Source organism: Carassius auratus, chromosome 15, assembly GCF_003368295.1.
Source record: "Carassius auratus strain Wakin chromosome 15, ASM336829v1, whole genome shotgun sequence".
Classification (NCBI taxonomy): domain Eukaryota; kingdom Metazoa; phylum Chordata; class Actinopteri; order Cypriniformes; family Cyprinidae; genus Carassius; species Carassius auratus.
In genome coordinates, this window is record NC_039257.1 from 23,570,927 (window position 1) to 23,587,608 (window position 16,682).

General features: G+C 35.8%; 1 protein-coding gene across 2 annotated transcripts in view; it reads right to left on the reverse strand.

Moving 5' to 3' along the window:
- Positions 1–5,950: 5,950 nt before the first annotated feature.
- LOC113115437 (uncharacterized) overlaps positions 5,951–16,682 on the reverse strand; it is a 39,234-nt gene continuing 28,502 nt past the window's right edge. Inside the window, exons 2-6 of one of the 2 annotated variants that reach the window (XM_026283009.1) lie at positions 16,439–16,635; positions 14,586–14,844; positions 14,381–14,414; positions 13,269–13,443; positions 5,951–6,941 (exon numbers count right to left, since the gene is read on the reverse strand). In XM_026283009.1, coding sequence (XP_026138794.1) covers positions 6,586–6,941; positions 13,269–13,443; positions 14,381–14,414; positions 14,586–14,844; positions 16,439–16,481 — 867 coding nt within the window. In that variant the 5' untranslated portion in view covers positions 16,482–16,635 and the 3' untranslated portion in view covers positions 5,951–6,585. Of the gene's footprint in view, positions 6,942–13,268; positions 13,444–14,380; positions 14,415–14,585; positions 14,845–16,438; positions 16,667–16,682 lie in introns of those variants that run through there. The other variant, XM_026283010.1, reaches the window with a different exon arrangement.

The window sequence follows — 16,682 nt, forward strand, 5'->3', positions numbered from 1 at the left end:
AAATAACTTTAAAGAGGTGTGTGAACTTGCAAGCACGATGTCAGACACTGTAATATGCTCTGGTCCCCTGCCTGCTTACCGTGGTGACGAGATGCATAGCAGATTGTCATCACTCAATGGCTGGATGTCTAAGTGGTGCCCACAGAATAACATAGGTTTCATAGACAATTGGACGAGCATTTGGGGCAGACCTGACCTGTTTAAAAGAGATGGTCTTCATCCCTCCTGGGGTGGCGCCACTCTTCTGTCTAGAAATATGGCAAATAGTCTTAGTGTTTATACTTGACTAACTGGGGCCCAGGTCAGGAAGCAGACAGACTGGCTAAACCGACCGTCTGCTAGCTGCCTCCCGTCACAGAGGTCAGTTAATTCTCAGCACATAGAGACTCTTTCACCTAGATATCACACTATAGAGACTGTGTCTGTTCCACGAACTAGAAAATACAAAAAACGTCCAAACCAAGTTAAGGTTAACAATTTAATTGAGGTTCAACAAATAAAAAACAAATGCAATATGGATAAACAAATGATAAAGATTGGCTTATTGAATATCAGATCCATTTCTACGAAAACACTTTTTGTAAATAATATGATAACTGATCATAATATAGATGTGCTCTGCTTGACAGAAACCTGGCTAAAACCTGATGAATACATTATTTTAAATGAGTCCACCCCCCAAGATTATTGTTATAAACACGAGCCGCGTCTAAAAGGCAAAGGGGGAGGAGTTGCTTTTAATTTATAATAACGTTTTCAGGATTTCTCAGAGGGCAGGCTTCAAGTATAACTCGTTTGAAGTAATGGTGCTTCATATAACATTATCCAGAGAAACCAATGTTAATGATAAATCCCCTGTTATGTTTGTACTGGCTACTGTATACAGGCCACCAGGGCACCATACAGACTTTATTAAAGAGTTTGGTGATTTTACATCCGAGTTAGTTCTGGCTGCAGATAAAGTCTTAATAGTTGGTGATTTTAATATCCATGTCGATAATGAAAAAGATGCATTGGGATCAGCATTTATAGACATTCTGAACTCTATTGGTGTTAGACAACACGTTTCAGGACCTACTCATTGTCGAAATCATACTCTAGATTTAATACTGTCACATGGAATTGATGTTGATAGTGTTGAAATTATTCAGCCAAGTGATGATATCTCAGATCATTATTTAGTTCTGTGTAAACTTCATATAGCCAAAATTGTAAATTCTACTTCTTGTTACAAGTATCGAAGAACCATCACTTCTACCACAAAAGACTGCTTTTTAAGTTATCTTCCTGATGTATCCGAATTCCTTAGCATATCCAAAACCTCAGAACAACTTGATGATGTAACAGAAACTATGGACTCTCTCTTTTCTAGCACTTTAAATACAGTTGCTCCTTTACGCTTAAGAAAGGTTAAGGAAAACAGTTTGACACCATGGTATAATGAGCATACTCGCACCCTAAAGAGAGCAGCCCGAAAAATGGAGCGCAGCTGGAGGAAAACAAAACTAGAGGTATTTCGTATTGCTTGGCGGGAAAGTAGCATATCCTACAGAATATATGGTTTAAATCGTACTTATATGACCGCCATCAGTTCGTAGCAGTGAATGAAGATGTATCATATCGATCACAAGTGCAGTATGGAGTACCTCAAGGCTCAGTTCTAGGGCCGCTACTCTTCACGCTTTATATGTTACCCTTGGGAGATATCATCAGGAAACATGGTGTTAGCTTTCACTGTTATGCTGATGATACGCAGCTCTATATTTCCTCGCAGCCCGGTGTAACACACCAATTTGAAAAACTAATGGAATGCATAGTCGATATAAAAAATTGGATGACGAGTAATTTCTTACTGCTAAATTCAGAAAAAACAGAGGTGTTAATCATAGGGCCTAAAAACTCTACTTGTAATAACCTAGAACACTGTCTAAGACTTGATGGTTGCTCTGTCAATTCTTCGTCATCAGTTAGGAACCTAGGTGTGCTATTTGATCGCAATCTTTCCTTAGAAAGCCACGTTTCTAGCATTTGTAAAACTGCATTTTTCCATCTAAAAAATATATCTAAATTACGGCCTATGCTCTCAATGTCAAATGCAGAAATGTTAATCCATGCATTTATGACTTCAAGGTTAGACTATTGTAATGCTTTATTGGGTGGTTGTTCTGCACGCTTGGTAAACAAACTACAGCTAGTCCAAAATGCAGCAGCAAGAGTTCTTACTAGAACCAGGAAGTATGACCATATTAGCCCGGTCCTGTCATCACTGCACTGGATCCCTATCAAACATCGTATAGATTTTAAAATATTGCTTATTACTTATAAAGCCCTAAATGGTTTAGCACCTCAGTATTTGAATGAGCTCCTTTTACATTATACTCCTCTACGTCCGCTACGTTCTCAAAACTCAGGCAATTTGATAATACCTAGAATATCAAAATCAACTGCGGGCGGCAGATCCTTTTCCTATTTGGCGCCTAAACTCTGGAATAACCTACCTAACATTGTTCGAGAGGCAGACACACTCTTGCAGTTTAAATCTAGATTAAAGACCCATCTCTTTAACCTGGCTTACACATAACATACTAATATGCTTTTAATATCCAAATCCGTTAAAGGATTTTTAGGCTGCATTAATTAGGTAAACTGGAACCGGAACACTTCACATAACACCATACTTTCTACATCATTAGAAGAATGGCATCTACGCTAATATTTGTCTGTTTCTCTCTTGTTCCGAGGTCACCGTGGCCACCAGATCCAGTCTGTGTCCAGATCAGAGGGTCACTGCAGTCTCCCGGATCCAGTACGTATCCAGACCAGATGGTGGATCAGCACCTAGAAAGGACCTCTACTGCCCTGAAAGACAGCGGAGACCAGGACAACTAGAGCCCCAGATACAGATCCCCTGCAAAGACCTTGTCTCAGAGGAGCACCAGGACAAGACCACAGGAAACAGATGATTCTTCTGCACAATCTGACTTTGCTGCAGTCTGGAATTGAACTACTGGTTTCGTCTGGTCAGAGGAGAACTGGCCCCCCAACTGAGCCTGGTTTCTCCCAAGGTTTTTTTCTCCATTCTGTCACCGATGGAGTTTCGGTTCCTTGCCGCTGTCGCCTCTGGCTTGCTTAGTTGGGGTCACTTCATCTACAGCGATATCATTGACTTGATTGCAAATTAAAACAGACACTATTTCAACTGAACAGAGATGATATAACTGAATTCAATGATGAACTGCCTTTAACTATCATTTTGCATTATTGAGACACTGTTTTCCAAATGAATGTTGTTCAGTGCTTTGGCGCAATGTATTTTGTTTAAAGCACTATATAAATAAAGGTGAAGAAATCTGAGAATCCTGTGGTAAATGCCTGCTTATATAGCCAGAACACCCCACCCATTCTGGTGGGCATTATTTGATATTGCTCTCTCTATATATAATTGCTTAAAATGGTGTTGTCAAGATTGTGCTTTTTCAGAAGGGGTTTAACAACTGCAGTTTTCAGGGAGTCTGGAAAAGTTCCAGATAGCAGGTTGATGATTTTAGGTGCTGACCTATTTCTTCCAAAACTTTGCTTCACAAATAGACTTAGTATCTTTTTGATATTGCAGCTGAATCTGCCTGCCCTCTCCATAACTTCAGGATGTGCTAATCACTTTCCTGATATTAATGATCTTCGCAGAAAAGAAGGAAAACTTTGGAAACTGGGAAAACTTTGCTGCCTAGACATGGAATCGTTTATATATATATATATATATATATACTGCATGAACTGCTGGCCATGGAGTTTCACTGCATGAATAAAAAAGGCTTCAGTTTAGGAGAAAAAAGGGCTTCTTTCCATATATGTCTAGCAAGATGCAGTACGAGTGTAATATTGAAAGAGAACTGTATGCAATGATAATGTATTGAGTGTTTTTTTTTTCTTTTTTTACGTTTTATGAAAATGATTAAATGGATGCATACTGCATACTTATGGGGACAATAAAGCCCACCTTAAACCTAACCCTACCATATACTTCATTTTCAACTTTTTGATTTTTTTTCTTTATGATTTATTGAAAAAAAATGCCTTTCCAAGTAATATGAGAAGTGAATAGGGACAAGAACAGATCAGCAAAAGGCGGATTTGAACTCAAATAGTCTGCACTATGCGTTTTACCACGTACAGCACTGGAGCTGTTTGTTGTCTGCCATCTGTAATAATGTTGTCTAGCCCAACCAGATGTTGGTGGGTGGAGTTAGTGTAAATTGTCTATAATGTAACTATTTTCACTTAGTTTAAACAGATGCCCTGTAAAAGATTTCTATAAAGATAACTAAAATGATAACAATATTAGTATCCACACTAAAGCACATAACATTCTGAAGTTCTTTAATATCTGGTGGAGTCTGATTGGCTGTCAATGAAAGTTATTCTAACTATTCGCTTGTTAAGTCTGACGTCACGTAGCAGTGCTTACGTGTCCAAACGCTCTATCAGTTACCACGAGAAAACAACAAAAGGTGCTAATATAAACTCACAATATGATAGAATACTAGCGAAAAAGTTATAATCTTAACCTTTAACTCCATACCGAAGTCCCAGATAGCCAGACAATGAAAATATAAATATAAAAAAATATATAAAAATTATTTGTGTTTGGGACGCTGTGAGCAGGGAGACTGTAGTGTATACCGTAAGTTTGAAAGCATTTAGCTTAAATGATTAATATGAATAAACAGTGCTCATAAACGGCTGCTGAGGTCGTATTCTCAAGTGAAGTGAGTTGAGGCCTGGACCCGGAAACAGCGCTTCTTACGTCATCACTTAACAACCGAATATTGTTCCTCTGTTGCGTTAATGTTATATTGTGGACTTCACTCTTTTCTTAGAGTTAGAGCGATCAGTTCATATGTCTTTGGTGTGAATAGACGTTCAAACAAAAGATGTGCATTTTTCCAACTTCAAACACAACAGATCAGGAGCATGATGTTTCATGTCTTCCTTCTTTTCTTTATATCATCACAGATGTAATACAGACATCTGCATGACATGAAATTATATGAAAGAAAGATATGTGCATTTGTCCTCCAGTATGCTTTTAAATGTCATCTCCATATGCTTTATCATCCTTTGCTTAACTTTTGGCTTAATCATGTACCGCAGTGTAAACATAATCCTTCTGACTCAGCAGAACAACAGATGAATTGACTTGGACTCACTATGACATGACATTATACACAAGTTTAATACAAATTCACTATCCCAGAGAAAGTATGTGAGCAAAAAGATTAGGAAAAAAAGTGAATATAATAATTCTGTAAATCTATTTTGTTACAAACAAGAATTATGCAAAGTGGGAAGAAGTCACAGAAAAGGGCACATGAGAAGTTTTTAAAAATATTGTAAAAGTAAATGAATCTTGTCACAATAAAATCTTTTTAAAGTCCTACAGTAGTAATAATATAATAATAATAATAATGACTATTTTTGTAATCAAAACAAACTACATCACTTTATCCACAAATGTCTGACATATAAAACTTTTTAACACTTTCATTTCAATTCGATAAATAAGAAATAATAATAATAAGGGTTAAGAGCTCTACACATTATTGGAACATAATGTGTATTATATTTGAAACATACAATAGCCAGAACAAGTTAAAAGGGGCACGCTGGATGATTCTCACAAAAGCTTTCAAGGAGATTTCTGGGTCATATTTCGTGCAAAAATTAAAAGAAAAATATTAGAAATAATATTTTGTATTAAAGGAATGTGATAAATTATCATGAACATTAAATCACAATGTATAAAGTCATAATGATCCTAAAAATACGCTTCATTTTCCAATATAATCATTTTCATCTTCACATATTCTAATTGTAATTATTTTTGTCTTTTGCTGAAAAGAGATTAACAAACAACTTTGTATGTGTCATAACACAGGCTGGAGACAAAGGATTAGTCCAATAACAGGTATGTTTATTGAATGAGTTTCAGAATGCAATGGCAGGAACAGTCAAGAGGGGAGTAGAAACACAAACAGTTATTGGGTTCTGAGGTGATTGGTGTAGTATCCTTTGAAGGTTGACCGGGAATTGTGCTGGAGTCAAGGAAAACAGGATTGGGAGAGCACTGGAGCGTCTGGGGATAAATACAGACAGGTTAGTACCACGAGAGAGTCAGATAAGTGAATTGAAGTTCAGACAATGGGAGACTGAGTGTGGAGGTTTATGAAGAGGTCTTGATTACAGAGTGCAGGTGTGGGTGACCAAAACTCAGGTGTGTGTAGGGGCTGGTGACTGTGGTGGTGATTGTGATCGTGCAGAATCCCTGACAGTATGCAGCATCCAAAATCATATGGACAATAAATGTGTATGATTTTTTTCCAGATGCTTTTAACTACTATGCATTAAAAAACATATAGTAGTCTGCACACATGTCTACAATCCTGAAGACATATACCCACAGGAATTTTCATGACTTTTTAAAGAGTTTATGCATTTCCATACCTTTCTGGTCCTTAAAATAAAAATTTTCTAATTCCCTAACATTTCCACGACTGGGAACCCTGCGAATAAAGTAAACATATTCCATTAAAAAGCAAACCCTCCACAGTCAAAAGCATCAAAATCTGAATCTCCCTCAAAGTCGAAGCTGTTAAAATGCGGTGACTCTATGGCTTGGCTGCAGGCATGGTAAGAGCTGCCTCCGCTCATCTCTGATAATCCTGTGGAGTGGGTCACTTCAGGAGCATGGACGGCCATGTTGGAGGAGGAGGGTGGACAGGAATTGAGGTATCCCAGTGCCGAGGATGCGGCTGCTCCACCCATCAGCAGACAGACCGCTCTCACGGCCCGAGCGTCGCTGCTGTTTCCGTGCCGCAGACAGTCTGCAGAGCGAAGGGGCACAGCCGTGGTGGGGCTGCGGGGAGGCCGCTGGTTTACGCTGCCTAAAGTTCACAACAGAAACAGTTGTAGATAAGTGAACAACATAAACATGCTGACCTTGTAGGCACAATCACAGAGGCAGTTCATTATGTGCTGAGTCAATGTTTACAGAGATTAGAGAGCAGTGGCAGCACTTGAGCCTACTTTATTACCGACAACACTGTTCCTGACACAGTTAAGCTGCCACCTTTCTCCTACTCAACTTCAAACAAAACAAAGTGACCAAGCTCAGACAATGTTATTACAATATCTAAAATCCTAATGGCAAAAAGACACTAACAGGTTTTTACAACTGACCGAAACCAACAGCATGTTATAGCAACCCAGGTCTCCAGCACAATAAGTGTCAGGTCACTCTGCTATATTTTGGCAGCAGCTCACCAAAAGTGAGCCAGCTCTAGCCCGGTAATGGTTGCCAGATTTGGCTTAATTTGCTTTGAGAAACAGCAAATTTAGCCACATTTCAATCAAGAGTTTGGAAACTACTGGAGACATCAGCAACCAGCGATGACCTGATCAGCTGAGAAAAACAACAGTAGTTGATGACAGACGGATCATAAAAGCTGTGAAAATGAACCCTAAAATAAATCTCTGTTGTTAAGAGTGGATTTAAGTATCTTGGTTCTGCACTATTTGGGAGTTTGTTTTATTTTTGTTTATTTGAAATTGAGTTTATGAGGGAGGAAAACAAGGCGAAAGAGGTTAATGTATACCTTCATGATGATATAAATATTATTAAGGGGGAGAAGAATAAAGGCAGGGAAAAAAATGGGAGGACTAAAAATAATTACTGTAAATATAAATGGTTTAAACAATCCCATAAAAAGAAAGAGGGTAATCCAGAAATTTAAGAGAGATAAATGGGAAACAATTTTTCTGCATGAAACACATTCAAATAAAGAAGAACATAAAAAATTTGAAAAGTTGGTAGGAGTTCAAGAATCTGCATCATCATTTACATCATCAAAAAGAGGAGTAGCAATATTGGTTAAGAAACATTTGAAATTTACAAGTGAACTTAAAATAAGGAGGGAAGATATGTATTAGTGAAAGGAGAATTAGAAGGACAAGAAGTAACTTTAATGTATACAAATGTATTTTAAAAAAATATATATATTTTTTATTGATCTTAGTAATGAAAGGAATTATGATTATGGCAGGAAACTTTTATTTGGTCGTGAATGAAGAATTAGATACTCAGAGTTGAGACCTTACAAATAATGCAATATTGCCAAAGATGACCGATAAACAGTTGTATAGTATTAATTCAGAAATGTGTAAATCCCCAGCTGGAGCAGCCAAATTATCGGAACTTTCTAAACTCTCTCAACTAGAATTAGAAGGAATGTTTCTCTTCGACAAAGATGTCTGGGAAAGTTACCGCTGGCATCGTGACGAGATGGCGGACGCAAACTTTCCGACTTTTGAAGAGAGCTCCTGGGAAAATCCTTGGAAACCCTGTCAGCCGGTTGCTTGACAAATATCAAATGAGCATGCGCAGATAAGTTGACCTCACTCTAACTGGGGGTCAACTACAACTTCAAAATAAAATCAACTCAGTTTATAAAATAAGATGAACTTTTCCTCAGAAACATCTGAAAGTGAGTTCAAGTGACTTACAACAGATGGTTCAAGTTCAGTTCAAGTCCCAACTAGCAATTTTATTGTCAATGAATGCAAAAATCTTAGTAAGGTGAACAATTTTGAGTTGTCGTTTTTACAGTGTATAAGAAATCACAATCAGTAAAAGTGGCTACACTTTTGCATCAAGCAGATGTGGAGCTGGGATTGATAGATGTGTGGCATTTTATTCATCCACAGATTAAGGAGTTTGGATATTACCCTGAAGCTAATAATATATTTTTGTTTAAAAAGGATGTGTTAAGGGTAAAGAACTGTAATTTTACCAATAACTGTAGTATATCATGCAGTAATGATAATGGAAATGGATCTTGGAAGTATACGAGGAACTTCAATATGGAGATTTAATAACTCTCTTAATAATATTTTTAAAGCTAAAATAATATGCTGTTTAAGAAATTATAGATAGAGTAATAATAATGGATAAGTGACACCAGTTATATTGTGGTAGGCTGCTAAAGCCACATTGAGAAGAGAAATAATAACATGCATAATGGAAACTGAAACAAAGTCAAATAGAGAAGTTAAACTTAGAAAATAAAGTAAAAAGTTTAAAAGAAAGGCATGATAAAAATAAAAATAAGGAGGTTCATGAAGAATTAAAGAAGGTAAAGAAGACCTCAAATAAAATAGCAATTGCAGATATTTAGAATAAAATTCACTGTATACTAGACAGAAATATTATGATAATAGTGCAAGATCTTTAAGAATGCTAGCATTTACATAAAAAAGAAAAATCTGCAATAATGAGCATAAAGGATGAAGGATTAGTTGAAAGAAATGGGACGTTAGAAAGCGTTTTGTGTTTTAAAGATTATTACCAATTTCTTTTTAAAACCAGATTCTGGATGTTTGAATACAAGTGAAATAAAAAATTATTTTAATTCTTTGAATCTTCCTATGATAACATGTCAACAAAATAAAAGTGTTAACCTCTCCAATAACAGAAGAAGAGATTTTAACCTGTTTAATGCTGTCGCAATAGTGACATAAAAAGGTTTTCATTTATAAAACTCTAAAAAACTTACGGACTGATGTGTTAGTGTACTTCCTGCAAATATGGAAAAAAATAAAGGGTCTTAATTAAATATGTGCGGTTTCACATGATTAATGCAAATCGTCACATGACCAGAGCAGCTTATTTCCTGTTTGCACCTTGAGAAGATGATGGCTGCATCAAAGATCCAAAACTAAAGGCTAAACATAAATATATGACAAATATTTTTGGTACAAATTAACTTTAGGGTGACTAGTATTAATATATGCATTGACACATTTTTAAAGTTTTGTTGAGTGATTTTTATGATTACAATTAGTAAAATAAATAGAGTAGATAACTTGATTAGGTCGAAAATTATAATTTTAAAACAAAATAGGAAATTGAATTAGATGATAAAATAACAGAAGGAGATTGGAAACAAAGTTTAAAAGAAAATGTAAGTAGTATGCAATCTCCATAAGAGTATGATTGGAAAATTAATATGCTGCATTTTATAACACCAGAAATATCTTCCAAATATAATCGCATATCTTCAGCACATGGAGAAACTGCAGTGAACTTAAAGCCCATTTTACTCATAAGTTTTATACATTTACATAATTAATTTTTTTTTGGACGGAAGTAATTCAGGAAATAGAATACATTTCAATGAAATCAAATATACACAGCAATATCCCCAGTGTTAATTTAACACCCTGAGTGTGGACTCATATAAACACTGAAGCAGTGTTGAAGTTGATGAGATAATTAGGTGATTAATAGAGTGATGATTGAGCATTATTGAAGACACCTGATGTTAACAAGCAGAATCACCTAAGAAGAAAATCACAATTTGTGTGTCAGCATTATTTTGGTCAGTTTTTGCTTTAGTTGGGATCTTAACCCTTAAGTTGCTAATATGAGATGTAGCATTTTTGGCATTATGAGACAGACCTTTTAAAAAGTTGCTTCTACTTAAGGAATAAAGAAGTCTATAATTTAAAAACACAGACATCAAAAATCAGCATGAGTGTCATAACAATGGTGACCATCAAATAAGATTATTGTAGCCAAAAAACAAACAAACAAAAAAAGCAAAAAAAAAAACACATTCCCGGCTCCCATCATGCATTACGGCATGAATAAATTACAGTATGAGCCAAATTGTCTTTGTAACTTTTTATTCTAACTATATTCTTTTATTTTTTCTGTTGTTATGTGACTTTTTAGCAGCTTGTTTTGTGATGTTCAGAGTCTGTTTATCTGAATATGCTGTTTGTTACAATAGTTGATATTCATATGCTGTTTCTTGATGTCTGTGTGTGCCTAAAATAAAGACTTAGAAAAAACCTCAGAAAAAAACTGAATATTTCACTGTGGAATCACAAGGAGTTAGAACCAATAAAGGAAACAAAACTCAGTAAACAGACTATATTTTTATATGTGTGTGTGTGTGTGTGTGTGTGTGTGTGTGTGTGTGTGTGTGTGTTTACATGTCTGTAAAATCACCAACAACCTCCAGAAAGCTCTCCAGAAAGGTTCTTTTCAAATGTGAGCCAATAAAGTTGATGGAGTTGATGGAGCGATGAGACAAAGATTAACCTTTATCTAAGTGATTGGAAACCAAAAGTGAGGAGAAAAAAGGGAACGGCAAATGATCCTAAACACACAAGCTCATCTGTAAAGCTTGGTGGAGGTGGTGTCAGGGCCTAGGCATGCATGGCTGTCTCTAGAACAGGACCTCTTGATCACTTATGAATTTGGTGAATTTGGAAGGGTACAAAATCATCTTGGCTACCAATATTCAAGAAAATGCCACCAAACACATTAGAAAGCACTTCATATAATCTGAATCTGAAAAATAGAAATAGAAAAATAGAAATAGACTTCAGGGTATTGTTAAAGTGTGTGGTAAGATTGTCGGCACCAACCTGATTGATTTAAACAGTTTGCATAAAGCAAGACTCTGAGGAAGGTTGAGTTAATGTGAAGAGATTCCAGCCATCTTTTTATGTTATTACCTTCTTCACGTAGATATTCTTTACCGCTTTGCAGGACAAATAGATTTAAAAATAGTCCCAGTTGCTATTGGGTTTTTAAATACTTTTTTTTTTTTTCTTTCTGTACTGTTTGTTGCTGTGTGTTTGGGATTGTATGGATTCTGCTGGCTGTGAAACAAAATGCCTCTCAAGGATAATAAAGTTGACCTAACCTAACCTAACCTAATATTGGATCAGGACAATGACCCAAAACACACTGCCAGTTCAGTCAAGGACTTTATCAGGGCAAACAAATGTAAAGCCTTGCCCAAATAAATCTCCAGATTTAAATTTGATTAATTAATTTCACCAGTTGAAGAGGAGACTAAAGACAGAAACCCCAAAACAAGCAACAGTTGGAATTGGCTGCATTAAAGGCTGGGAAAAGCATTTCAAAACAGAAGAGCAAGAGTCTGGTGATGTCTATGGGTTCAAGGGATCTGCAACTAAATATTAGCTTTTAATCTTTTACATCTGCATAAAATTCAACTGTTCCAATACTTATGCTCACATCAGATAGTGGGATGAACTCCAATAGTGCTGTAATTTTTATTTGGTAAAATATAAACCTAATAATAAAATGTGACATTCGTCGGTGTGATTGTGGCCCAATGCCAGCAGTTTTGGCGGTCGGACTTGGGCGAGTGTATTTGGGCCGACTCTGTGGTGTTATTGATCCCATGTCCATGCTGAATCTGGCAACCGCAGTGAAATAATTACCCTTCAGCCTACCCATTTAAGCATGTCTTATTTTTCTTGTGTTGTTTATTGGCAGTTGGCAAATCAGCTTATGGTGCATTATAGTGGGTTGTTACCATGAGGACAAAAATTAAAAGTTAGATATTTTAGTGATGCGGCTGATAACATCATCATTGAGAATAAAGGTGCACACAGTATTGAACCGTTGAACTGTTAACTGAAAAATAGAAACACTTTTCATTTATTTATTTATATATTATAGTTCTGATGAACAGTACTTTTTAAAACATAGTTAATGTTAATTTATACATTTATCAATACACTTTTAAATTGTGTGTGTGTGTGTGTGTGTGTGTATATATATATACACACACACATACACACACACTCACACACACACACTCTTTAAATAAAATATTAGACTTTGCTGTGACTCATTTATAGTCTTTTGCCAATCTCCATTTAAGAGAGACCAAAATACTGCACATAGCAGAAAGAATAAGCAGAAAAACATGCTTAAACAGATTATAGCAGAGAGAGAGAGAGAGAGAGAGAGAGGGGCTTAACACAGAAAGACAGAAATCACAGGAGATTGTTGTCCTTTAATCAGCAACATGTAAGGAGTATTTCCGAGCTCCTATAAAAATAATAAAATAATAAATAACATGGACAGTGATGATTTTATAAATACCATTATCATCAAGATGTGTCTTCATAATTACCTACCGCAAAACTCATTAGTATGACTTTATTATTATTATTATTATTACTGTTGTTTCTCTTGCTCTTCTTCTTCTGGTTGACCAAAGAGTTTCTGAGGTTATTTTTTTTTTATATAATGACACTGACATGAATGTTAACAGCTAGTTCTTCTGACTGAACAGTGCTGCTCCAGAGGGAACATTTGTGTGAAAGGTATCACCAAAGCACCATGAGAATATGAGCAAAGCGGTTACCAATCCTGAGCCCACCTCTGTGTCTGAAGGAGTTTTCTCTGGAGCGGACCAGCGGGGAGCTCAGGCCCTTGTCACTGAGGTGCGGGGACGAGGGGTCTTTGTCACTGGAGACGTCTGGAAGCGGCTCTCTGTCCGTGATGCAGGGTGTGATGCTCTGCTGTCTCTTCAGGGCAAGTGGTGAAGTCACACCCTGAGCAAAAAGTGGACGCCATTGAAACGTGCAAACATACTGCACACCGAGTGCTCATGGCTTCCTATTCCAAAGATTAAAGAGGGCAAAGTGTTTGGTTTGGCCCTCATGAGAGATTACAACACTTATCATTTACATAGGATCTGGCAAAGGCACTGCCACATGACATATTATGTAACATTCATCAAGAATAATCCTGCTGTTTGGCCCTGAATAAAATCAGTTTGAACTGCATTCATAGGGACTGCATACAGTGTTGTTTTCCCTCTAAAAAACTATACTTCATTAACCAAGAGTGCAAATTATCTAGAGCCAAGGCACAATAGCAATAATAATTACAATTAAATTGACCTGAATTATAAAGTAAAGTCTAACCAAATCTGTGACAAGAATTATCAGAAATGAAATACTAGCATAGCATAAACCTGTTAAAAAAAAAAAAAAAAAAAAAGTGTTATCAGGACAAAACAACCAAGACACAACCCTTATGTTCAACCCTTAATAATAAAAAAAAGTGATATTACAAAGTATTTTTTTTCATTTAAAATATATTTCCTATGTGCATATACTGTAAAAAATAATATAAAAAAATAATGATTAATTATAAAATTTATTGTAGAATATTGTAAAATGTTTTATTATTATTCCTCCAGTCTTCAGTGTCACATGATCTTCAGAAATCAGAATAATATGATGATTTACTGCTCAAGAAACATTTCTGATTATTATCAATGTTGAACACAGTCATTCTGCTCAATATTTTTAATGTGTTCTTGCTGAATAAAAGTCATGATTTATATTGCATAAGGGGGTCCAAAATAATAAGACTACAATTTTTTTCCAGCATAACAATATGAGTAAACCTTTCAATTTCTGTTTATTTACATGTTTATAAGACTTTATGTATATTTGGTGGTAATGAAATGTAAGAACTCACCTCTTTCACCTTTCTGAGTAACTTCAGCCATTGACTGTTGGAGACAAACACTTTAATAAAACATTCACTAACATTTGCTGACATTTCTCTTAACATAAAATGAAATTTACATCTACCTGTTGGAAAAGGTGAAGTGCATGTTTTGCCCACAGAGGATAATCAATTAAGAAACTAAAAAGCATGATTGATTTTGTCATGTACTCACGTGCACTCGTCTGGACTGTCTGAGAGCAGGAGGAGGAACTTGTCTTGGGGCAGGATGAGGGCGAAGCAGCTGTCTCTGCGGCCTCCAGAGGGCAAACGGGGCAAATCTAAGATTTCCTTACCCTCCACTATGGACTCACAGTTACTCTGCAGCGCCACCACCTGGTCCGGAGGTGAGTCTGCATCTCGGCACACCATCAGATTTCCTTCCACCGTCAACACCAGGTACTTTTCCTTCCATTGTTTGAACATGAAGCCACCTTAGAGAAAATACAGAAGCACACTGTTTGTCATTTCATCTGAATATTAACTTTTGTGAGAGTCAGTCATTGGAAGGTGATTTAAATGAGTGTAATCATTCATGTTAACTTCATAATGCTGCTATTATGAAATATATTCAATTAAATATTGCCAATTAAATATGCAAATATTTAGCTTCATCTCCTTTACTGGTTTCTGTCAGCTAATCAATTTATTGAGATCTTTGAATAGTTTTACATCTTGTGCTGTAAGAACTAAATGAGCAAGAGTTTCTGTTTGTTTACTCTAATAACACATTAGCCGATTTATACGGTTTATAAGAGGAACACTTTCCCTTGTCTTACCATACTTCATACTCCTTTTAACCCTAAAAATATTATGGTGATGAATAAAAAACAATTTAAAAATGGTATTTCCATTACACATTAAACAGTTTAAATCTACCAAAGAGTATTCATTATTTCAGCAGTAAGTCACATGAAGCTAGGAAGAGCCTTTTTAGACGGTATGCTGGTTAGGAGTACAAGCTTGTTTTTTTTTTATTTTTTTGTTTTTTTTCTGGACAAAGGTAAAATATTTCAGAACAGACAAGAAAGATTAATAGTATAATTTTGTTTTATTATTTATATTTGTATTTTATTGTATTTATTTCTGCAGGTTTCATCATAGCTGTGTAGGGACACTGTTAGTCTGTCATACTAAAACTAATTCATTATGGATTTGGTCATTTTCATCCCCATTATCATCATTATCATATGACCTAAATACAAGACATACAGAGGGTAGAAGCAATGTAGACAGGTGGAGCTGACACACTTAATGCTGTGAAGGCAACAGATAAAGAGCACAAACAGATAGCTCACTGTCGGACGATTGGATACTGCTGTTAGAGTATAATGATGGGTATCCATTTTTCAATGGACATGTGTAGATCACAACAATTAAATAGGTTTTTATAAATGTTTGCTTACAGAGATGTTGTCCTATTATATAAGTAAAATAACATTTTCGGTTATTCTACACAGACTTTTATAAATGTCATAGCCAGTGATTTTATGTTAAATTTTAAATGCAGTATGACATTCTGGACTGAATGTCTCAGTCTCCATTTAATATGTGTCGAGTTCATCTACAAGAACACATCTCCACTTTTGAATCAAATAAGCTGTTCAAATACCTTTCAAAATTAGTTATAAGTATACAAAGTCTGCCTTGACTAAAACCAAAAGAGCACAATTAAAATACTTAAGATTTATAGTGTCACCAATCATCTGTGCACCATAAAATTAGATTTAATACATTAACTAACAATAAGCAATACTCTATTACGGTGTTTATTCATCTTTGTTTGCATTAGTTAATCCAAAAACGTCTGTTTATTGTTAGTCCATGTTAGCTCAGGTCCATTAAATGACATTCATAGATACAACTTATGATTTTAATAACATATTAGTCCATGTTGGAAGCAACATCAACTAAGTTTATTAAATGCTTTATAAGTATTTTTCATTGTTAATTTGTTAACTACTGTGGTTAACTGATGAAAAAAAAAAAAGGCGGCAAAAGTAAAAAATGACAAAGTGTAAACCTTACCATATTTCCTGAGGAATCCTCTGTGCACCACCGCCGCGCTCATTCCTGTGCCCAGCCAAGCAGCAGAGTTACAAAGAGATGCAGAGCTGTGGCTTTACTCTCAATATGAGAGAGACACTCACATAATCTGTGATCATTTAGGATATTCCAGCAGCCAGCATGCTGAGCAGGGCATTATGGGATTGTAGCGACTGCATCTGAAAGGGAAGACACAGCACCGCTCATAAACATCACATGACCACAT